The sequence below is a fragment of the Oncorhynchus gorbuscha genome, linkage group LG14, assembly GCF_021184085.1.
Source record: "Oncorhynchus gorbuscha isolate QuinsamMale2020 ecotype Even-year linkage group LG14, OgorEven_v1.0, whole genome shotgun sequence".
NCBI lineage: Eukaryota > Metazoa > Chordata > Actinopteri > Salmoniformes > Salmonidae > Oncorhynchus > Oncorhynchus gorbuscha.
In genome coordinates this window covers 20,691,054-20,715,002 of record NC_060186.1, presented here as the reverse complement: position 1 = coordinate 20,715,002, position 23,949 = coordinate 20,691,054, and the positions used below count along the sequence as shown (strand labels likewise).

At 42.7% G+C, this 23,949-nt stretch overlaps 1 protein-coding gene and 1 pseudogene across 1 annotated transcript; one reads left to right on the top strand and one right to left on the bottom strand.

Annotated features, from left to right (window-relative positions):
* Nucleotides 1-5,933, bottom strand: part of LOC123995502 — a 119,890-nt pseudogene extending 113,957 nt beyond the window's left edge.
* Nucleotides 5,934-6,121: 188 nt separating this feature from the next.
* dus4l (dihydrouridine synthase 4-like (S. cerevisiae)) lies at nucleotides 6,122-22,035 on the top strand. The gene is made up of 13 exons (XM_046299153.1): nucleotides 6,122-6,454; nucleotides 6,571-6,692; nucleotides 6,804-7,044; nucleotides 7,185-7,411; nucleotides 7,966-8,234; nucleotides 8,602-8,715; nucleotides 9,272-9,378; nucleotides 18,610-18,710; nucleotides 18,867-19,014; nucleotides 19,303-19,438; nucleotides 19,730-19,832; nucleotides 20,098-20,189; nucleotides 20,939-22,035. The coding sequence occupies exons 1-13, from the start codon at nucleotides 6,369-6,371 to the stop codon at nucleotides 20,972-20,974; spliced, it is 1,782 nt and encodes a 593-aa protein (XP_046155109.1). The 5' UTR covers nucleotides 6,122-6,368; the 3' UTR covers nucleotides 20,975-22,035.
* Nucleotides 22,036-23,949: the final 1,914 nt, after the last annotated feature.

Below are 23,949 nucleotides of genomic sequence, written 5' to 3'. Positions count from 1 at the left end.
TGTCCGGAGCTGCCAGTGTCGCCCTCCTGTCCGGAGCTGCCAGTGTCGCCCTCCTGTCCGGAGCTGCCAGTGTCGCCCTCCTGTCCGGAGCTGCCAGTGTCGCCCTCCTGTCCGGAGCTGCCAGTGTCGCCCTCCTGTCCGGAGCTGCCAGTGTCGCCCTCCTGTCCGGGGCCCGCGGCGAGGGTCCCCGCTCCAGAGGAGCCACCTAAGTGGACCAAGCCTAAGGTGGAGCGGGGTTCACGTCCTGCACCAGAGCCGCCACCGCGGATAGATGCCCACCCAGACCCTCCCCTTAGGTTTTGCGGCCGGTGTCCGCACCTTTGGAGGGGGGTACTGTCACGTCCTGACCTTAGAGATCCTTTTTAATGTCTCTATTTTGGTTTGGTCAGGGCGTGAGTTGGGGTGGGCATTCTATGTTTTCTATTTCTGTGTGTTTGGCTCGGTGTGGTTCTCAATCAGAGGCAACTGTCTATCGTTGTCTCTGATTGAGAACCATATTTAGGTAGCCTTTTCCCACCTGTGTCTTGTGGGTAGTTATTTTCTGTTTAGTGCTTTCTGCATCTTACAGGACTGTTTCATTTATTCACGTTGTTGTTTTGTGTTTTTGTGTTCAGTCAAACAAAAATCATGAACACGTGCTGCGCTTTGGTCCACACCTTCTTCCACAGACAATCGTTACATTGTTCCATAAATCACCTTTATAAATATGCCTTTCTCCAAAGTGGTGGGGAGTAATTCCATAATGGCAGGCATGTGCAACAAGAGTAAAAGGGGTCATATAATATTTGTGTTGTTTTAACGGTCAATAAAAACACACAGTATCTTTGTTGTGTACCATTGTAAACTCATATCAGTACGGCATGAGACACCGACACCTTCTATAGTTACATTGTATTGACAGGGCAGAAGAGGACATCCTAGAGCCGTATACAGGTATATAGACCTCTATATGACTCTGGGTTATTGTCATCTTTACAATTTAAAACAGGAGGATCCTGGAAACTGTCCAGGAGACATTAGGCGACCTTGACAATATGTACAGCACCTAACTTGAAGTACCCATCTTGAAAATGGGCAGAGAGACAATAAAAACCCAAGAAAATGCTGTCGGTCCATTTCTCTACCTCAGTTGTCTTTCCAATAAACATGGAAATCAAGTCCAGTGCAGAAGTAGAGATGCTGATAATAATGAACAATAGAGAGGCAATCTTCCCCCTGCTATTGAGCCTCAGTCCCAGATCATATAATAATACAACAACACCATCAACACAACAGATAGTCTTATGCCTCTCAAATCACAAGGAGATGGATGGATACCTGCAATCTGGCGAGCTGGGCAGTCCTAGCTACAATCTTATTGTAGGGGTCAACGATCTTTGTCCTTATCCTACGAGAGAAAACAAATAGGTTGAGTGCTGTTACTAGAGGTCGGATTTATTGAGGGTCTCTGAACACAAGTGGCGCAGCAGTCTAAGGCACCGCATCTCAGTGCTAGAGGAGTCACTGCACACCCTGGTTCGATTCCAGGCTGTATCACAACCGGCCGTGATTGGGAGTCCCGTAGAGCGGCACACAATTGGCCCAGCGTCGTCTGAGTTAGGATGTCATTGTAAATAAGAATTTGTTTTTAACTGACTTGCCTAGTTAAATAAAGGTGAAATAAAAAAACAAAAAAAGTTATATTTTGCCTTGATCATTCCCTGTGATGATGTGTTACGGTCTTATAGGCTTGGAATAGGTAGATAACGCAACTAACCACTGATACAGGGTAAGATGTTTTTTCAATACTGAGAGACGCACTGATGCTTATATCCAATTGTGTGACAGCAGCGCCCCCTATTGAATGTCTACAGCACTACAATGACAGCATATATTCCAACAGAGAAGTTCTTAAACTTTTTGGGTCTGGGAACCCCTTTTGTGATAGCAAATTCATCAGGGACAACCTCATTATCATTACACAAATACATAGTCTACAAGGAGATTTAACGTGACATCTGCAGTGCGAAAATAATATTTAAAAAGGGCCGCCTCTTGGCTAATTTCCTGCAATTCTACACATTTTGTCAAGGGGCACAGAGATTTTTTGTTGTTAGTGCTTTAAAGCTAATATACATCAATTCTACACATTTTACCACGAAGCAGAGAGAAAACATTGATGTTTTAAATATAAAAAATATACTGTATATAATCAAATCAAATTGTAATTGTCACATGCGCAGAACACAACAGGTGTAGACCTTACAGTGAAATGCTTACTTACAAGCCCTTAAGCAACAATGCAGTTTAAAGAAAATCCCCCCCCCCCAAAGAAAAATAAGCGATAAGAATAACAAATCATTAAAGAGCAGCAGTAAATAACAATAGTGGGGCTATATACAGGGGGTACCGGTACAGAGTCAATGTGCCAATGTGCGGGGGCACCGGTGTCAAGGTAATTGAGTAACATGTACATGTAGGTAGAGTTATTAAAGTGACTATGCAAAGATAATAAAGAGTAGCAGCAGTGTAAAAGAGGGTGGGGGGGAATGCAAATAGTCTGTGTTGCCAATGCAAATAGTCTGCGTTGCCATTTGATTAGCTGTTCAGGAGTGTTATGTCTTGGGGATAGAAGCTGTTTAGAAGCCTCTTGGAAGTAGACTTGGTGCTCCGGTACCGCTTGCTGTGCGGTAGCAGAGAGAACAGTCTATGACTACGGTGGCTGGAGTCTATGACAATTTTTAGGGCCTTCCTCTGACACCACCTGGTATATATGTCCTGGGTGGCAGGAAGCTTGGCCCCGGTGATGTACTGGGCTGCTCGCACTACCCTCTGTAGTGCCTTGCGGTCAGAGGTCTAACAATTGCCGTACCAGGCAGTTATGCTCTCGATGGTGCAGCTGTAAAACCTTTTGAGGATCGAGGACCCATGCCAAATCTTTTCAGTCTCCTGAGGGGGAATAGGCTTTCTCGTGTCCTCTTCATGACTGTCTTCGTATGCTTGGACCATGTTAGTTTGTTGGTGGTGTGGACGCCAAGGAAGCTCTCAACCTACAGCCCTATCGATGAGAATGGGGGTGTGCTCGGTCCTATTTTTCCTGTAGTCCACGAACATCTTCTTTGTCTTAAATCACGTTGAGCGAGAGGTTGTTGTCCTTGCACCACACGGTCAGGTCTCTGACCTCCTCCCTATAGGCTGTCTCATCTTTGTGTCATCAGCAAACTTAATGACGGTGTTGGAGTCATGAATGAACAGGGAGTACAGGAAGGGCCTGAGCACGTATTCCTGAGGGGCCCCCGTGTTGAGGATCAGCGTGGCGGATGTGTTGTTGCCTACCTGGGGGCAGTCCGTCAGCAAGTCCAGGATTCAGTTGCAGAGGGAGGTGTTTAGTCCCTGGGTCCTTAGCTTAGTGATGAGCTTAGAGGCCACTATGGTGTTGAAAGCTGAGCTGTAGTCAATGAATAGCATTCTCACATAGGTGTTCCTTTTGTCCAGGTGTTTTTATTCCATGTGCAACTCTGTGTTGTTGTTTCTGTCTCACTGCTTTGCTTTATCTTGGCCAGGTCGCAGTTATAAATGAGAACTTGTTCTCAACTAGCTTACCAAGTTAAATAAAGGTGAAAAATGTAAATAAATGTTTTAAAAGGGCAGTGTGGAGTGCAATAGATTGCATCATCTGTGGATCTGTTTGGGCGTTATGCAAATTAGAGTGGGTCTTGGGTTTCTGGGTTAATGGTGTTGATGTGAGCCATGACCAGCCTTTCAAAGCATTTCATGACCACAGATGTGTGCTACGGGTCAGTAGTCATTTAGGCAGGTTACCTTAGTGTTCTTGGGCACAGGGACTGTAGAAAGGCCCATGGAGTTGGTGGAATTGTCTTTTAATTCATGGCCACTTGCTCAGCTGGGCCAGGGGCGCTTTAATTAGGTCAGGTGGAAATGTCCGACAGATCTCAAATCAGTAAAAGGAGGACATCGCCACTGCCCAACCTCACTGCTTTCTTTTCCTCAACTCCGTCTAATCCAGACATTCTGTGCGTCCATGAATCAACGTAACTCCACCGAATATGTTACCTTTCATCTGAACTATGCTGCAATCGGGAGAGCGGGCCATCAGTTATAATATTTATTGTTTATAGTTATTACTGCGGAGCGAGGCTTGGAGCGCACGCTTCAAACCTGTTGTGTTATGTATATGGCCAATGATCACAGCCCTACAGACATTGATATATGGTTAAAATGTAATGAAATTACATGTACATATGAAGACTAACCTAGAAGGATGAAATATTAAACTTAATGATTTGCTGAATTGATAAATTCTTATATCAAATTGATGGAGATTATAGATTGTATAAATGAACAATTTATTTGCATTAATCCTTCTCTGGATTAACATGATGGTTAACATGGTTATGATCATAAATGACTCCATTCTGCTTCATATTGAATTCCTATGGAACCTTATTGCTGAATTATTCTGTTAATAATGACAATGATAGTTATCATTTGACTTTCTGATTTGAAATTTTATTGGGTACATGTTATTCTGTTTATTTTGTTATACAGCACAGACAAACTAACCAGTACATATACCGCTGTGTGGTTAAAGGAATTCCTGCCTCATCCATTCCTCTGTCATCTGACCATCCGTTCACCTTCACTATTGCCAGTCATCCTACCTGTCCAGCTACCCACACAGATTCCAATAATCTTTCAGTGACTATGGTGGTCTGCTTGAAACATGTTGGAATTACAGACTCAGACAGGGAGAGGTTGAAAATGTCAGTGAAGACACTTGCCAGTTGGTCAGCACATGCTCGTAGTACACGTCCTGGTAATCCGTCTGACTCTGCAGCCTTGCGAATGTTGACCTGTTTAAAGGCCTTACTCACATCGGCTGTGGAGAGCGTGATCAATTGGTGGAGTACTGTGGATACCAATATCCCTGTGAGCCTCCCAGGCCCATGTTGTTCAGGGTTAAGAAGAAACATTTTAGATGCATAATATTACATTGTATCCACGGTACTTGTATTGTATTACACAGGGATCCGTGGCTTTTGGCCATGGGGTCCGCAGACCCCACTTTGAGAACCCCTGTTCCAGCAAGTCCGAAGTGCCACGATGACAAAAACAAATATGTGCTAAAGGTGTATTACCTTCCAAAGACTCAATCCCAGTAGCTTGAGCAAGTAGCTCCTCATGCCTGGCTACCACCTGACAGGATAAATATTTAGCAGTCAGTAAGTCATTCAACACCTGAAGGAAAAGTGTCTTTCCTACAGAAAATGTATACATACCAGCCATCAGTAGAGAACAAACTGACTGTCTGGTTAAACTAATAGATAAAGATACAGGGCTAAAGGTCTCACATGAATGAGATACAGTTTTAGGTGACAGGTATACCTGGCTGTGGAGCTTCTTGTCCAGCTGACTGATACCCTGAGCCAGCTTGGTCAGCTGTTCTAAGATAACCGCATGGTGGATGGCCTGGGCTGTGTACGTCTTCACGTCAAAGTCCTCTGTGAGAAAATCAGCATAGCATTCTAGAGAAGAGATTGATAAATAGGAAAAATAGATTAGCTTGCTAAATCACTTCCTGGATTATTTCTTACCCATGGTAAAGCAACAATTTGGCCACATACATACCACTCCAAACGTATTTCCAAAGACACTTTTATTTTATCACAAGCAAAGAAAAGTATTGCAAACAGAAACGATTACGGTGCCTTGCTGTAAGTTGTCAATGGTGGACTGCACAGTCAACTCGGTAGCTCTCATTCCTAAACGACTACGTGGCTGATACACCTAGTTAAATAAAACAAAACATACACCTACGTGAAGTAAAGCTGAATGACAGAAAAGTACTTAAAATAAATGTTAAAATATAGCATTTTACCATCATTTAGCAGTGAATTCGTTGATGCTTCTCTCCTCCTTGTTCGCCACTTCATCACACGATGACGTAGAATTACAGGGACATGAAATTAACCAAACCAAACATTTTATTATTCTTAATAAAATATCAAATGATTTATATTTGTATCAACGTGCATTGTTATAACGTTACTTATCAAATAAATCCCCAAATAAAAAATATTTACTTTTTAGGTTCAAAGGTAAAACATGAAAGGTTGTTCGGAGGACACGCCCACTAACATACCGCGTGTTATTGTTTGCATTCGGGTGTTTGTCATCTTTAGCTAACTAGCTAGCTTAATTACATTAAATATGAACGTTATCTAGTCACACCAACGTTAGAATAGGTCATAAACTGCATGCAACAAACAGTTTCGACTGTATAAAGAAGAGCATTGCCATGCCAATCTAGCTAGCTAGCTAGCTAACTGACTAGCTCACTTTAGTGATTAAAACGTACTGTACGGTCTATGAAAATGACGACCACCAACATGATGGACATGTTTGAGGAAGGGAAAGTTCTGAAAATCTGTGCTCCTATGGTCCGGTATTCAAAGTAAGATTATCTGATATTCGTACATTTTCAATGACTTGTTCAGCGGTTTTGTGCAGATAGCTGAAATAGAATGAGCAATAGCTATAACTCGTCGTTTTTTTTTTCAACTTTTCCAGGTTGGCATTCAGGTCACTGGTGAGGAAATTTGACTGTGACATTTGCTTCACTCCAATGATAGTTGCTCCTGACTTTATGCGTTCTGTCAAAGCCAGAGACAGTGAATTTACAACTAATGAAGGTAATATGGGATCACTTTTTTTCTTCAAGGAAATATTAGATGCCTCTGAAACTACTGTCAATTTGGTGTCAATTCAAATCCAACTTTAATGCTCTCTGTCTCTCCCATCAGCTGACCGTCCTCTGATCGTGCAGTTTGCTGCTAGTGATGCCCAGACCCTGGCTGATGCAGCCTGTGTGGTCGCACCCTTCTCTGATGGAGTGGACCTCAACTGTGGCTGTCCCCAGCGGTGGGCCATGTCAGATGGCTACGGGGCATGCCTTATCAACAAACCTGAGCTGGTCAAAGACATGGTTCGACATGTCAGGAACCAAGTGGACAATCCTAACTACACAGCCTCCATCAAAATACGGTAAGAGTGATCAAATCACCAAATATAATTGTTTCACTTTTACTTCAATGACAAAAGTGCTTGTTAAAGCTTTATTTAGCAAATAACCTAAGTGTCATGAAGTTCCTTTTGTAGTTGTTGTTTCCTCTCCCTTTTCTCAGAATTCACAAGGACCTGCGACGTACGGTGGACCTGTGTCAGAAGGCAGAGGCGGCAGGGGTGTCCTGGATAACGGTCCATGGTCGAACCGCAGAGGAGCGCCACCAGCCAGTCCACTTTGACGCCATCAAGACCATCAAGGACAGCCTGTCAGTCCCTGTCGTCGCCAACGGAGACATAAAGACCCTCCGAGATGTGGAGACCACTCACCAGCTCACTGGAGTTGATGGTCAGTTCTATTTGTGCAAATCACAATTGATTCTTTATTCCCAATATTGTGCACTACTTGTGACCACACGGGACTCTGGTCAAAAATAGTGCACTCATTATGGGAATAGGGTGTCATATGAGACAGATGTGTAGTTATTTCCATGGGAAAGACACTCTTGATATAGCTTCATATTAAATCCCCTTATATAGGCCAAAGTGATCCACAATGAAAATAAACCACAACATGGGGGGTTTCTGGGGGGGGGCACTATCATGCTTTATTTTCAAAGAACTGCATAGCCCACTGTTTACTCGTTATCATAAACACTTTATCTGCTTTTCATCTGCATTTATTCTGTAACCTCTCATTCCCTCCACTCTCATTCCCTCCAGGGAAATCATTTTCTGTTTATTGTGCCATCTTAACATATATTCATTGTAAGTACATAAATGGGTAGCTAGAGGTTCCATTCACAGAAATAATTTGAGAAAGATGGAATATATCAATACAGAATCTTTATTGTTAAATGGCTCACTCAGGACACTTCCCACCCCACGTGCCCTGTCCTGTAGGTGTGATGGCAGCCCGGGGGCTGTTGTCCAACCCGGCCATGTTCGCTGGCTACAACGAGACCCCTCTTGAGTGTGTGTGGGACTGGGTGGACCTCGCCACGAACCAGGGGACCCCCTTCACCTGCTTCCACCAGCACCTCATTTACATGCTGGAGAGGGTCAGCTCCCAGCCCGAGAGGAAGGTGTTCAACTCCCTGCAAAGCACCGCCGCAGTCATAGACTACCTCCACAACACATATGGATCCCCAGACACACAGACAGTAGGCCTATCATAAACACTGGCTGGGTATAATTTATTGTATGTTATTAATCATATTTCCAATGGAATAAAAGCTTTTATTTACTATATTACCTTTTTTTCTTAAAAAAAAAAAAATCTCATTCTGATAGGAGTGCAGTGTGTGAGCACGTAAAAAAAAAATCAGAGTGCAGTGTGTGAGGCTGCAATAAAATCAGATTCACTTCAACATGTCCAGTCAGAAATGGTCAAAAGGTACAAACAAAACCAAACACATTACACCGAATTTCAACATATTTGTCATTTCCATGATGTGCACAGTATGTTATTAACAATATATGGCAGAACCTTATTGGTTCTCAGTAGAGGATAAAACCGTAAACGAACAGCTACTGTAAAATGTTATGTATGACGTCATTCCAATGAGACGAAAAGGGAGGAGGAGAAACAACTGTCTCCAAAGTTTGCTTTTCTCTTTTCAACCTCCGGTTTCTTTGTTCGGGTGCCGCAGAGTAAGTTACATACTTTGCATAATTATTACTATGTTGAACTTGATCATATGTGTAGTTACTGTGTATTTCACAAAAGTGCTAACGTTAGCTAGTACCAGTTAGCTCGAAAGCTATCCTGCCTTAGAAAAATATTGCCAGCTATAGTACCTGGCAGATGTCACTGCATGAGGCAATGTATACCAACCTACTATTTCTATGAGGCACAGCTACTATTTATATAATATAAGGACGTATGTTACACACTGAATGAAACGGCATACATTTAGTACTACTGGCTGTGATTTACCAAGCATGTGAACTTTGTAACATTACGTATCTAGCTAGGATAAGGGGCTTATCACTGAAACAGGAACAGCACTGTTCGCAATACATTTGCATTGGTGGTTTCGCAGTTAGCTGAAATATATCCATAGGAAACTAGCTAGCTACGTAGCCAGTTAATTGTTTATGTTGTTGACATCAACTATTAAACCAGTCCGTTTCCATTCTGGCAAAATAACCTACTGCCAGACTGGGAAAAGGACCTCTGTTGCTTAAAATGTTTAATCTTTTACAGACTGTATTTTTAGAGATGACTTTGCAATGGACTGCAGTTGCCCTCTTCCTCTATGTGGAAATAGGTGTACTCCTTATCCTCTGTCTACCCTTCATCTCAGCCACCAGGTAGGAATGAGCCCTAGGCAGTCCTGATACTGCAACAAGCCAGTAAGCAAAATTAAGTTGAAATCATGTTGAAAATACGTATTTTCCAGACATTGAGGTCAGGTTAATTTTCAGTTCTGAACAACATATGCAACAACATATCACACTGACCCTCAACACGGGGGCCCCTCATGGGTGTGTGGCTAGTCCTCTCCAGTACTCCCTGTTCACCCACAACTGCGTGGCAATGCATGACTCGACACCATCATTAAGTTTGCAGACTACACGACGGGGTTAGCCTGATCACCAACAGTAATGAGACCGCCTATAGGGATGAGGTCAGAGACTGCCAGGACAACGACCTCTCCCTCAAGGTGAGCAAGAGATTTAACAGATTTAAACAAGCACAAATCCTCACTCCAGTCGTTTGTAGTAATGCTCCGTAAAATTGGTTGCCAACCGCCATATAAAGTCCAAAGAAGAAAAAGAAGCCTGAAGGAAGGAGGAGAGATGACGAGAAACTCATTTGGTTTACCGTTTTATGTGTGGATTAATCGTCGGAGAAGTGGTCCTTGTGCATTTCATGTAAAATAACAACCCAATGTCTATATCCCAGGACAAATTAGCTAGCAACAGCAAGCTAGCTAACAAAATTGCCATAAATGTTTAATGCTTTTTGACTTGTCACCAAATTAATATAATTGGTTCAGAGTTTGTTTTTGATATTTCTACCTGTGTTTACTGATCTTCTGGTGTGTGTGAACAAAATCAACGTGCTCAGGCATCCAGTATGGTCAGCAAATAAGTTGCTCTGGATAGGAGCGTCTGCTGAATGGCCAAAATGTAAAAACAAATACTTGCATAGCATGCTGGGGAATTTTCTAATGACCCTGAACAAGTTCAAATTTGGTCAGTCCGGACCAGACCAAATGTGAAAGAGTCATAGACATCTAGGCCAGTGGCTCCCAACCAAAGTGCCGCAGCACACTTGTGTGCCTTCAAGAACTCTCAGCTGTGCTGCAAAACCTTTCATAATCTTGATTATTATTTTAGATGACTCATTTATAAACCTGTGGAATGCACATTACTTTTTGACTTGGGAGTGCTAGTTCCATGCATTAAATAGCACAAGGTTCTGTCCAGTGCACTCACACTGTTATTACAGTTATGTCATTTGAGGGACACGTTTCACGAGTGAAGTAATTTGCATCATTTTAGTTCATCTGTCAAAACAGACAGGTCTGATTAGGATTAGCCAGAGTAATTTATTTCTTAATATATGCCTCTGGGCTTAGCTATACCTTCCATAGAAACAACGTTTCTCCCATTCTTTTCTGCAGATCCTCTCAACCTCTGTCAGGTTGGATGGAAGCGTCTCTGCACAGCTAAGTCCGGGGGCTGACTGGGCAACTCAAGGACATTCGGAGACTTGTCAACGAAGCCAAGCCGGTGTTGTTTTGGCTGTGTGTTTAGGGTCGATGTCCTTTTGGAAGATTAACCTTTGCTCCAGTCTGAGGTTCTGAGCACGCTGAAGCAGTTTTTCATCAAGGATCTTTCTGTACTTTGCTCTGTTCACCTTTCCCTCGATCCTGACTAGTCTCCCAGTCCCTGCCGCTGAAAAACATCCCCACATTCACCGTAGGGATGGTGCCAGGTTTCTTCCAGATGTGACGCTTGGCATTCAGGCTCGAGTTCAATCTTGGTTTCATCAGACCAGAGGATCTTGTTTCTCATGGTCAGAGAGTCCTTTAAGTGCCTTTTGGAAAACTCCAAGTGGGCTGTCGTGCATTTTTTACTGAGGAGTGGCTGTCTGGCCACTACCATAAAGGCCTGATTGGTGGAATGCTGCAGAGATGGTAGTCCTTCTGGAAGGTTCTCCCATCTCCACAGAGGAACTCTAGAGCTCTGTCTGAGTAATCACCGTGGTCTTGGTCAGCTCGCTGACCAAGGCCCTTCTCCCCCGATGGCTCAGTTTTGCCAGACGGCCAGCTCTAGGAAAGTCTTGGTGGTTCCAAACTGCTTCCATTTAAGAATGATTGAGGCCACGGTGTTCTTGGGGACCTTCAATGCTGCTGAAATTTTGTGGTACCCTTCCCCAGATCTGTTCCTTGACACTCTTGGAGCTCTACGGACAATTTCTTTGACCTCATGGCTTGGTTTTTACTCTGACATGTACTGTCAACTGTGGGACTTTATATAGACCGGTGTTTGTCTTTCCAAATCCCGTCCAATCAATTGAATTTACTACAGGTGGACTCCAAGTTGTAGAAACATCTCATCTCTCATAGCAAAAGGTCTAAATACTTTCTGTTTTATTTATAAAACAAATACCTAAACTTATTTTGGCTTAGGTTTTTAGGGTATTGTGTGTAGATTGATTAGGGGTGGAGTATTTAATCAATTTTAATCCATTTTAGAATAAGGTAGTGTCTTTGGGCTATCATTAGACTGTTATATTTTCAAATCAATTCTCAGTGTAATTATTACGTGATTAAACCAATCATGTAAAGATGAATTAACTAGGAAGTCGGGGCACCACGGAAAATGTGGTTGAAGAGCTACTATTTCCCGAATGTAACTCTCTTCAGATATTTTCTTATCGATTACAGTCACTTATTAATCTATTATTACCTCAGTCATATTCTGAATGTTGCAAACTCTTGCAATGAGAAGTCCTTAGTGGACTAAACCGATATGATGGCTTGTTACACAAAATTAAAGGGGAGGGCATGTAAGAAAGAGCAGGACAAAAGACATAAGACTTCACTATCGTACACAAAGCTGATAACTAGGCTCATTGAAATGCTAATTTATATATTTACGACTGTATGTCATGTTATTTCTCTGTTGAAATCGCTGGTCCATATGCTGGAGAGTCGGGGACAGAAAGTCTCTGGTTTGTCCACCAGAGATCAGTCTTTTGTAGTTGTAGCTCTGTTATAATGGGTATGTCAGATGTACCAATGGTTGTTGATAGGGAAATGTTCTCCAGAATGGATCTTTCAGAGGACCAATCGGTAGTTCGGTATGGAAGTGTTCTCTTGTCTTCGGTCGAGTTTACTAGACTATTTTACATATACAGCTGCAGACTGTGAATGTGTACTCTTGTAGTTTTCTTAACCAGCTCTCTGGTCTTTAGAGTAGAAGCCATTTCAACATGGGTCACTGCGTTTTCTTGACTAAATGTAAATTTTGTCACGAGTGCTATTTACATCTTCTCACAAATAGTTTCATATTTATTCATATCAGTTTCCCAACATTTGTGTGTGACCCTGGTCAGTGGGAAATATACACATTCAGAGACACAGTTATACTGTCCTTCATGGGATCCCAAAACACAACTGATCTAACATAATTGCTATTTAAGTGCCCACGGATCATTCCAACCGTTTGGGGAATTGAACAATATTTATCTTTGTCCAAACTGTTGATGTTGTAGTTTTTGGCGGGAGGACTCCCTTTGTTCCACAGAGGTTTCTTTCCCTCAATATTGCATGACAAGGAAGAGCGAGTTTCTGTAAGGTATTTACGACCATCATAAAACGGCCAAATTCACCCCTCTCCCCCTCTGTAGAGCGGAACCACTGTAACCTGATCCTTCGGATCCTCACAGGAGTCATGACACTGTGATGTGTGAAAAGGGAAGGGGGGTGGTGGCCTTAGCCCTCACCCTCCGATCCAACAGGTCCCAGACCTGCTCAATGGGATTGAGATTTGGGCTCTTCGCTGGACATGGCAGAACACTGACATTCCTGTGTTGCAGGAAATAACGCACAGAACGAGCAATATGGCTGGTGGTATTGTCATGCTGGAGGGTTGTGTCAGGATGAGCCTGCAGGAAGGGTACCACATGAGAGAGGAGGATGTCTTCCCTGTAACGCACAGCGTTGAGATTGCCTGCAATGACAACAAGCTCAGTCCGATGATGCTGTGACACACTGCCCTAAACCATGACGGACCCTCCACCTTCAAATTGATCCTGCTCCAGAGTACAGGCCTCGGTGTAACGCTCATTCTTTCGACGATAAACACGAATCCGACCATCACCCCTGATGAGACAAAACCGCGACTCGTGTGAAGATGTGAACATAACTTTTTGCCAGTCCTGCCTGGTCCATTGACGGTGGGTTTGTGCCCATAGGCGACGTTGTTTCCGGGGATGTCTGGCGAGGACCTGCCTTACAACAGGCCTACAAGGCCTCGGTGCAGCCTCTCTCAGCCTATTGTGGACAGTCGGAGCACTGATGGAGGGATTGTGTGTTCCTGGTGTAACTCGGGCAGTTGTTGTTGCCATCCTGTACTTGTCCCGCAGGTGTGATGTTCAGATGTACCGAGCCTGTGCAGGTGTCGTTACACATGGTCTGCCACTGCGAGGACGATCAGCTGTCCGTCCTGTCTTCCTGTAAATCAAATCAAAGCGCTGTCTTAGGCGTCTCACAGTACAGACATTGCAATTTATTGCCCTGGCCACATATGCAGTCCTCATCATGCCTCCTTGCAGCATGACTAAGGCATGTTCAAGCAATTGAGCAGGGACCCTGGGCATCTTTCTTTTGGTGTTTTTCAGTAGAAAGGCCTCTTTAGTGACCTAATGTTCATTAATTGTTTATGGCTCATTGAACAAGCATGGGAAACAGTGTTTAAACCCTTTACAATGAGGATCTGTGAAGTTATTTGGGTTTTTACAAGTTATCTTTGAAAGACAGGGTCCTGAAAAGGGGACGTTTGTTTTTTTGCCGAGTTTATATATGTGTGTGCGTGCGTGCATTCTGATTCCTTGACGTTTTCCACATTTTGATACGTTACAGCCTTATTCTAAAATGTATTAAATAAATCTACACCCAATACCCCATAATGACAACGCGAAAACAAGTTTAGACATTTTTGAAAATGAATTTAAAATGAAAAAAACATACCTTATTTACATATGTATTCAGACCCTTTGCTATGGGACTTGAATTGAGCTGCAGCTGCATTCTGTTTCCAATGATCATCCTTGAGATGTTTCTACAACTTGATTGGTGTCTACCTGTGGTAAATTCACACACCAGTCTATATAAGGTCCCACCCTTGACAGTACATGTCAGAGCAAAAACCAAGCCATGAAGTCGAAGGAATTGTCCGTAGAGCTCCGAGACCAGATTGTGTTGAGGCACAGTTCTGGGGAAGGGTACCAAAAGAATTCAGCAGTATTGAAGGTTCCAAGAACACAGTGGCCTCCATCATTCTTAAATGGAATAAGTTTGGAACCACCTATACTCTTCCTAGAGGTGACCCCCCCCCCCCCCAAACTGAGCAATTGGGGGAGGGGGGCCGTGGTCAGGAAGGTGACCAAGAACCCAATGATCACTCTGACAGAGCTCTAGAGTTTCTTTGTGGAGAAGGGAGAAACTTCCAGAAGGACAACCATCTCTGCAGCACTCCACCAATCAGGCCTTTATGGTAGTGACCATCCATTTAAAACACTGTATCACCATCAATTTAAAACATCTCAAACATGTCCATAATTCTGCGTGCCCAGTTTAAAACCAAATTAAAAAGACCCCACACAATAAATCAAACATGGAATTAACACCAATAACAATTATTCATAACTGGTGTGCGTCCATAGGACAAAAACACACAAATGTTCAGGCATTCCTTATCTGGAATCTCCATTTACGGCCTAATCCAGATGTCTTTATACTTATAAAACTGCAGAATTTCACTAACTGCTCTCCCAAGACCACAGTTTTGGGAACATTGCAAAGAGCGAGATAATGACACCCCATCCTCTCCTGGAGGAGAGAGTGTACATTTCTTTAGCGTTCCCTATGCTACATCTTAATCAGCAAGGTTGCTGATTAAGATGTAGCATAGGGAACGCTAAAGAAAAAAGTTTCAATTACAAAGTCCACTGTCCTCCCTCCAATCATTAAGCGTTTGTTTTAATCCACCCCAACGTTTATGTACCCTTTATTTAGCATATACTACCCATAGACACGGTGACTTTTATCTGGCCACTGAGTCTAATAATTTACTTCCGTATATGACTGGTCTCTTTTCCCCATGAGTTTCCATAACCACCGCACCACCCGAACAAACATTTTAAAAGTTCATTTTAGGTTTGGTAACCCCAACTCTAATTTCTCGTGACCCCTCCTCCCTTTCGTCCATTCTATAAATCTATTTCATCATTCTTTTTTTTAGACATTGTCTTTAATTCTCGCAAGGATTATCCGACCCCAAAATCGTCTCCACTTCCTCCTATGTAAAATTATCCGGTTCTTCGTTACTGGTCCTGTGTTTAAAGACAGATAGTAATCGTATCGCTTTCGATGCTGCCCCTGTTACTTTGCTCAATGTAACGCTTTTCCCTGTCGTAAATGTAGCATATTTCTTATTGTAAGGAATCAGCGATACTTGATCCCAGGCATCTATTAGAAAGTTGTGTGAGACGTGGCCTCCAACGTCTCCCTTCACATAGAAACTGCCATATCTATGAACCACTATCGATCGAACCAAGACCGTACACCGTTTTGTGAGAGTTTCCTGCCCTGCTCTCTTCAAGAATGTTCGCTGCTTGTTATTTTGTAATAAATAAATAAAATTCAAACGCTCGCATCGCAGCATTCCCTCTGAATGCATCCGTTGCAGTATGCTCCATTACCACACTACACGTATTCTTCCAATAACCAACGGCCCCACATATAAAATAGGAATCTTATCGCCCTACACTTTGATGTTTTTTCGCTACGTTTCCCTCCGTTTTTTTGTTGTCTTACCTTGGCCATTGAAACCACTTATTGACTTTCATTGTGACTGCCTGTATTAACTAACCCCTTGCACAACTGCGAAATGAGCGGAGTTGGAGCATGATGCTTTGAGAGTGGAATCTATTTCATCCATATTCGAGCTGATTTGGTAGAATGCTTGTGCGCCTCTATGGCTTTTTAAAACTGCTCTTCCTCTAGCCCCGCTTTACAGGGAGAATCGGGACCGCTGGTCGCAAATACAATATTTATTATTCTGAAGCATCTCCCGATGGTGTCCAGAGTGTATCGATTTCTTCACTCCTGGCTCTAATACACGCCTTTTTTAAATTAACTATTTCCCATGGTAGCGATACCCACTTCCTCGGAGAGCAGTTATGGTATTTGTGCCTATTAATTGGTCACGTCACCTAATACCTTGTATAAGAACCAATGCTATAGCGTCTGCAAATTTATTACTGGAGAATACTGGTGACCTGTCTTATTCCAGTGGTATGCCTCATATCACTGTTGTTGATAACACACATTACCAACATTATTCCCACTTGTCTTCCTATTTCCACATAATCTGTCACGGTTCCCTGCCCCAATAGGGCATTAACCAACCTCTCCTTATTGCTACTGCTAATACACTCAAATCATGTTCAAACATCATTTTAATATATTTATTTATTTTCTAACCATGGATGACGCTCTCCTCCAGAACTTACGGGCAACCTTTTATCACTATCCACATGTTTATACTGTATTATTGACTGTATGTTTGTTTTACTCCATGTGTAACTCTGTGTCGTTGTATCTGTCGAACTGCTTTGCTTTATCTTGGCCAGGTCGCAATTGTAAATGAGAACATGTTCTCAACTTGCCTACCTGGTTAAATAAAGGTGAAATAAAATAAATACATAAAATACACTCTACTGCCTCACTGCCACTGTGGCTGGCACTTTCATCCCCCTTCCAGATCTCACAGAGGAATACCCCCACTAGGGACCTATCCTATACGGAACCTACCCTACACTGTAATGTCACTCATGGATTTCGGGACCTAACTTTATGGAACCTACCCTACACTGTAATGTCACTCATGGATCTCGGGACCTATCCTTATGGAACCTACCCTACACCATAATGTCATTCATGGATCTCGGGACCTATCCTTATGGAACCTACCCTACACCATAATGTCATTCATGGATCTCGGGACCTATCCTTATGGAACCTACCCTACACCATAATGTCATTCGGGACCTATCCTTATGGAACCTACCCTACACCATAATGTCATTCATGGATCTCGGGACCTATCCTTATGGAACCTACCCTACACCATAATGTCATTCATGGATCTCGGGACCTATCCTTATGGAACCTACCCTACACCATAATGTCATTCATGGATCTCGGGACCTATCCTTATGGAACCTACCCTACACCATAATGTCATTCATGGATCTCGGGACCTATCCTTATGGAACCTACCCTACACCATAATGTCATTCATGGATCTCGGGACCTATCCTTATGGAACCTACCCTACACCATAATGTCATTCATGGATCTCGGACCTATCCTTATGGAACCTACCCTACACCATAATGTCATTCATGGATCTCGGGACCTATCCTTATGGAACCTACCCTACACCATAATGTCATTCATGGATCTGGACCTATCCTTATGGAACCTACCCTACACCATAATGTCATTCATGGATCTCGGGACCTATCCTTATGGAACCTACCCTACACCATAATGTCATTCATGGATCTCGGGACCTATCCTTATGGAACCTACCCTACACCATAATGGCATTCATGGATCTTGGGACCTACCCTTAAAGGAACCGACCGTACTAGTACACAAGCATAACAATTTGTCCATACACACTCTCTGCGGCCTTACGATCACCACGGCTGGGACTTTCATTCCCCCTTTACGGGTCTAGTAGGGAACCAACCCCACTCGGGATTTACCCCCTAGGACTTACCCTCTGCTGGTACCAGCCTGCAGGTACCAGCCTGGCTTACCTTCCGGAACTTAGCCTAAAGCTATGACCGGTCGTAATACAATGGGACTACTGAATATGCTCAGGCTTTCTAGGTCTGTATCCTATAATTGGTTCAGCCTACGGCAACTTCAGGAGAGTAGAAAGCCAGCGGGAGGGGGATGGTCAGGTTAATATGTTTTATTTTTCTTCTGGTTATCTTGATCTCTTGCTCCCTCTTGAGTCATTTGTGTCTCATTTAATCAAACAGTTCACTTAAATCGTCAGACAAGCATCTTAGATTATTTTATTAAAACACGTGACTATATATGAAAAAATACATGTATGACAATGTAGACAAATCTAATAGTTCGAAAGAACAGACGACTTTCTGTCTACTAGGATTTGTTTTAGTCGGGGACAGTCCTAAGCTGCATCCAGTGCTATTTTATTAGACATTGACTTGCTGTTGCAGTGTTCTGAGTCTCAACATTATGTTTTTGTGCTGTTTTGCAGATGGCAGTGTATCTTCCAGCTGAGAATATGGAACAAAATGGCCAGGTTTTGGAATAAATTCTTCCTCGCCATGATCATAATCCTTATAGTCCTCTTCCTTGGTAAGCTGATGTCAAAAAGTGTCATGTTTTAATTTACTCACAGATCATAATGACAATCTCTCACCAGAGTTCTTACAATTTCATGTAATACTTTTGCAATCTCAATGTTTTACCATGTTTAACGATGTCGTACCACACCTGCACGCCCTCCTGTAGATGCTTTGCGTGAGGTGAGGAAGTATTCGGGCGTGGGAAACGGCAAGGAAGCTAATCTGCATCCCAACATGTTTGACCACCTCCACATGAAGCTGTTCAGAGCCCAGAGGAACCTCTACATCTCTGGCTTTACCCTCTTCCTCTGGCTGTAAGTCCTGGATCGGTCTGTCCATCACTCACCCATCGACATACTGAGTCCTCGCTGTGTCGTCATCACATTGGGATGGATACGGGTGAAAAGATAGCCAGTGCATGGATCGTCGTAGTCATAGAGATGTCTTAATTCATTACAATGACCATAACACTCTGGTCGTTTTCAGTAGGGCACACCGTTGCAAAATGTTTATCAACGGAAAACAAAAAATGTGTTCGGAAGGATAAGTTCAGGTGGCAGCTGAAGTATTGAACACAATCTATGTGTGTTGTTTCCCTACAGAGTTCTGAGGCGGGTGATCACTCTGATCAACCAGCTGGCGACGGAGTCTGGCACCACGGCCTCTCTGCAGATCAAGGCAGAGTGTGCCAACCAAACTGCCAAGAAATACATGGAGGACAATGAGCTATTGAAGCAGGTAAGATCATACCCAGTATCACTGCCCTTTCTGCACCTGAGCCCGTATTTGAAAGGGTCTCAAAAAGAAGAGGAGCGCTGATCTTGGATAATGCCCCCCTTGTCCATGAAAGCGTATTCATTTTGATCTAAAAGGCGTAACTCATGCTATATCAGAATTCCTACTCTGAGATGTGGGCCTTCATCCACACTAAAAGAAACTAACGTTATTTTGGTACTGCATATGGTTGAGAAGTGTGGTAAGTGGTTCATGTTTGTCATTCTTCCTCGCCATGACCTGTGTTTGTTTCAGACTCTGATGTATGGGAAGGGGGACAAGGCCACAGCGGAGGGAAACGAGCTGCTGAGGTCAGAGGTGGAGAAACTGAGAGGAGAACTGAAAGGCTCAGAGGAAGGTAAGGAAGAAACACACAATCATTTTGTGACAGACTGAATAATAGAACCACAAATCCAATAATATTTCAATAAAGTGAAAATGTACAACTACAATAACCAACCAAATGAAATCGGACTATAATGACAAAAAAACAAACATGGGCTTCAATTTCTGTTCGAGAATGTGCACTCTGACCCATAGCATGTCACCTTGTAGATAGATTGGAGGATATGCATGGGAATTGGATGATAGTGGGAATGCTTTGTGGTTAATGTTTTCCCTAGCCTTGGAAAAGTCCCAATCCGAGATGGAAGCTATGAAGAAACAATCCGTTGGACTGACCAAAGAATACGACCGACTGCTGAAAGAACACCAGGTAACCCCAGACTTGCTCGTACATACAGTATCTACACTTAGCCTACAAAAGTATTCACACACACCCTTGACTTCATCCAAATGTTGTTACATTTTGAAAATTGCTGAAATGTCTTGAGTCGACGTATTCAACCCCTTTCTTATGGCAAGCCTAAATGAGTTCAGCGGTAGCGATAGTGAATGTTCCTGAGCGGCCAAGTTAGTTTTGACTTAAATCTACTTGAAAATCTATCTATGGCAAGACCTGAAAATGATCAACAACCAATTTGACAGAGCTTTAAGAGTTTCAAAAAGCATAATGGGGAAAATACTTCTCAATCCAGGTGTGGACAACTCTTAGATTTACCCCATAAAGACACTCAGCTGTAATCACTACCAAATGTGCTTCTACAAAGTATTCACTCAGGGGTGTGAATACTCATGTAAATGAGATATTTCTGTATTTCATTTTCAACAAATAGTGCCAAAAAGGCTTTATGGGGTATTGTGTATAGATGGGAGAGAATATTTTTTTTATTTAATCCATTTTGAATTCAGGCTGTAACACAACAATGTAAAATTAATCAAGAGGGATGAATAGTTTCTGAAGGCACTGTATATATTTGATATTACTGCTCACCCTGCCTTGTTCAAAGCTGTATATTATTACCCTGCTCAAATGTAGACAGAACTACAGCTCTGACTTTAGTACTACTATTGTACATTTACTTGTGCCATGTCAGATATACTGTATATTCTTTATTTTTCCAGGATCTTCAAGAGAGTGGAGATAAAAAGGATGATTGATTGGGCTTATGACTACAACGGTCAGAATGTTTACAGATCGAACCAAGAAACCAGAAATACTGTCAGGCACGCTGTCACTTTCCTTTGACATACTGAAGCACTGTGCATGATGTCACCAAAATACTCCTCCAAGGCCTCACTGAGCCGCCAAACCTCAGATAAAAAGCACCTGAGCACGTTTGTAATAGAATAGCTACTAGACCAGCCTAGAAATAGTGTTTCTATAATTCGCTGACTTTTGGAGAACGGATAGCAGTTCAAGCTTCAGATTACAGTGGTCGTCTACTGTGAATATATTTTTGATGTAATGGGCTTGCTATGTAGTTTTTGTCCCCTGTATATCGCAAGAGCACCACCATTGCATTCATCCTTCTTTTATTTTTTTTAGCCTTAGCAGCAATGCATATTACAGATTGAGTTGTATGTGTTTTGTAAAGCAAAATTAGCATTGAGTTCATAGGGGTAGAGAAGCTATATTGAGTCATTTTTGTTGTTGAATATTTGATATCAATGTTCTTCATTCCTCTTAGATGTGGAGGGTTTGTGAATATTACACAGGGTCACGGTCATGATTTTCTGCTTTGTAATAAGGATAGTGAAATGGAAAAGTCTGGGGAAATTCATCTTTCCTCTTCTCACCCTGACTCCCTGTATTGACTGTCGTAGCCCAGGGTTTGGGTTGGGTAGACTGGGTCAGCACTTGGAGTGGGATTGATAAGCGACCAACAAATCTTCCTCTAGCCTCCATCCCCTATCTCTTATAGGGCCCCAGTACTGTACTGTACATCCCCCAGTACTGTACTGCACATCCCCCAGTACTGTACATTACATTCCAAAACTAGCGAACAGTAGCATCGCTGACAGAATAAGTGCCTTTCAGATGATTGTAGATATATTTTCAAGTACAAAAATCTGGTTGGAGTAAGAAAGTTGTTTTCAATATTTCAGTATGGCTCATTATTAAAGTTTTTTTTGCGGCTAAATCTGTTATTTTTTACTTTGGAAAAATTGTCTCCACATACCAACATGTTATCCCATATTAAAAATGTTTTATTTTTGTAGATATTCTCTTTGTTTAATCGAAGAAATACAACTATATACATTCAGATGTTTTAAGGGTGTGAGAAATGCCATCCATTTCATTTGTTTAAAAAAACAAACAGAAGGGATTCAATTAAAAATGTTCCTCGGTATCACTTGCCAAATCAACATATATTTGGCCCACGAACCCCAGTGATTGAAATAATCACCTGTATAATATTCAGTGTTTATTCACTAAATGTAGGTCCAAACTTCATTCAACCTGAGAATTGGCTATGATGTTTTTGTTCTGAGATTTTGGCACATTACGAACTCTATTCAATTCGTATCGTGGAAATTCAGCACGCGTGTGATTAAAATATAAAGGCAGATTCCAACGTCAGCGGAGACTGCATTCACGGTAAACGCGGCATACAGTGCATTCGGAAAGTAGTCAGATCCCTTGACACTTTCCACGTTATGTTACATCCTTATTCTAAAATGTATTAAATACATACAATTTCTCAGCAAACGACACACAATACTGCATGGCAAAGCGAAAACAGAAATACCTTATTTACACAAGTATTAAGACCTTTTGCTATGAGACTCGAAATTGAGCTCAGGTCCATCCTGTTTCCATTGATCATCCTTGAGATGTTTCAACAACTTGATTGGTGTCCACCTGTGGTAAATTCGATTGATTGGACATGATTTGGAAAAACACACACCTGTCTATATAAGGTCCCATGTTGTCAGAGCAAAAACCAAGCCGTGAGGTGGAAGGAGTTATCCGTAGAGCACCGAGACAGGATTGTGCCGAGGCCCAGATCTGGTGTAGGATACCAAAAAATGTCTGCAGCTTTGAAGAACCCCAAGAACACATTATCCTCCATCATTTTTAAATGGAAGAAGTTTGGAACCACTAAGATTCTTCCTAGAGCTGGCTGCCTGGCCAAACTGAGCAATCGGGGGAGAAGGGCCTTGGTCAGGGAGGTGACCTTCCAGAAGGACAACCATCGCTGCAGCACTCCACCAATCAGCCCTTTATGGTAGATTGGCCAGACGGAAGCCATTCCTCAGTAAAAGGGACATGACAGCCCACTTGGACTCTCAGACCATGAGAAACAAGATTGAACTCTTTGGCCTGAATGCCAAGCGTCACATCTGGAAGAAACCTACCACCTACTGTGAAGCATGGTGGTGGCAGCATCATGCTGTGGGGATGTTTTTCAGTGGCTAGATTGGGAGACTAGTCAGGATCGCGGGGAGGATGAACAGAGCAAAGTACAGAGAGATCCTTGATGAAAACCTGTTCCAGAGCGCTCAGGACCTCAGACTGGTGTGAAGGTTCACCTGCCAACAGGACAACGACCCTAAGCACACAGCCAAAACAACGCAGGAGTGGCTTCGGGACAAGACTCTGAATGTCCTAGAGTGGCCCAGCCAGAGCCCGGATTTGAACCTGATCGAACATCTCCAGAGAGACCTGAAAATAGCTGTGCAGCTACGCTTCCCATTCAACCTGACAGAGCTTGAGAGGATCTTCAGAAAGGAATGGGAGAAACTTCCCAAATACAGGTATTCCAAGCCTGTAGCGTCATACCCAAGAAGTCTTTAGGATATAATCGCTGCCAAAAGTGCTTCAAGAAAGTACTGAGTAAAGGGTCTGTAACGTAACTAAATGTGGAAAAAGTCAAGGGGTCTGAACACTTTCCCGAAGGCACTGTATTTGGGCTCAATTGGAAATTGCCTTTACATTTCTATCCCGCAATCGTAGCGCTTCAGCGATAAGGATTGAATAGAGCCCTAAAACGTTCAAACGTACATACACAACCTATACACATTGACACGCAAACTGATTGACCAATAAATTGTGAATTTTCTTAACTTCTCATAATGAATGGCACCTACAGTGGATAGTCACTGATGGTAGAACTATAAAACAGTGTAAT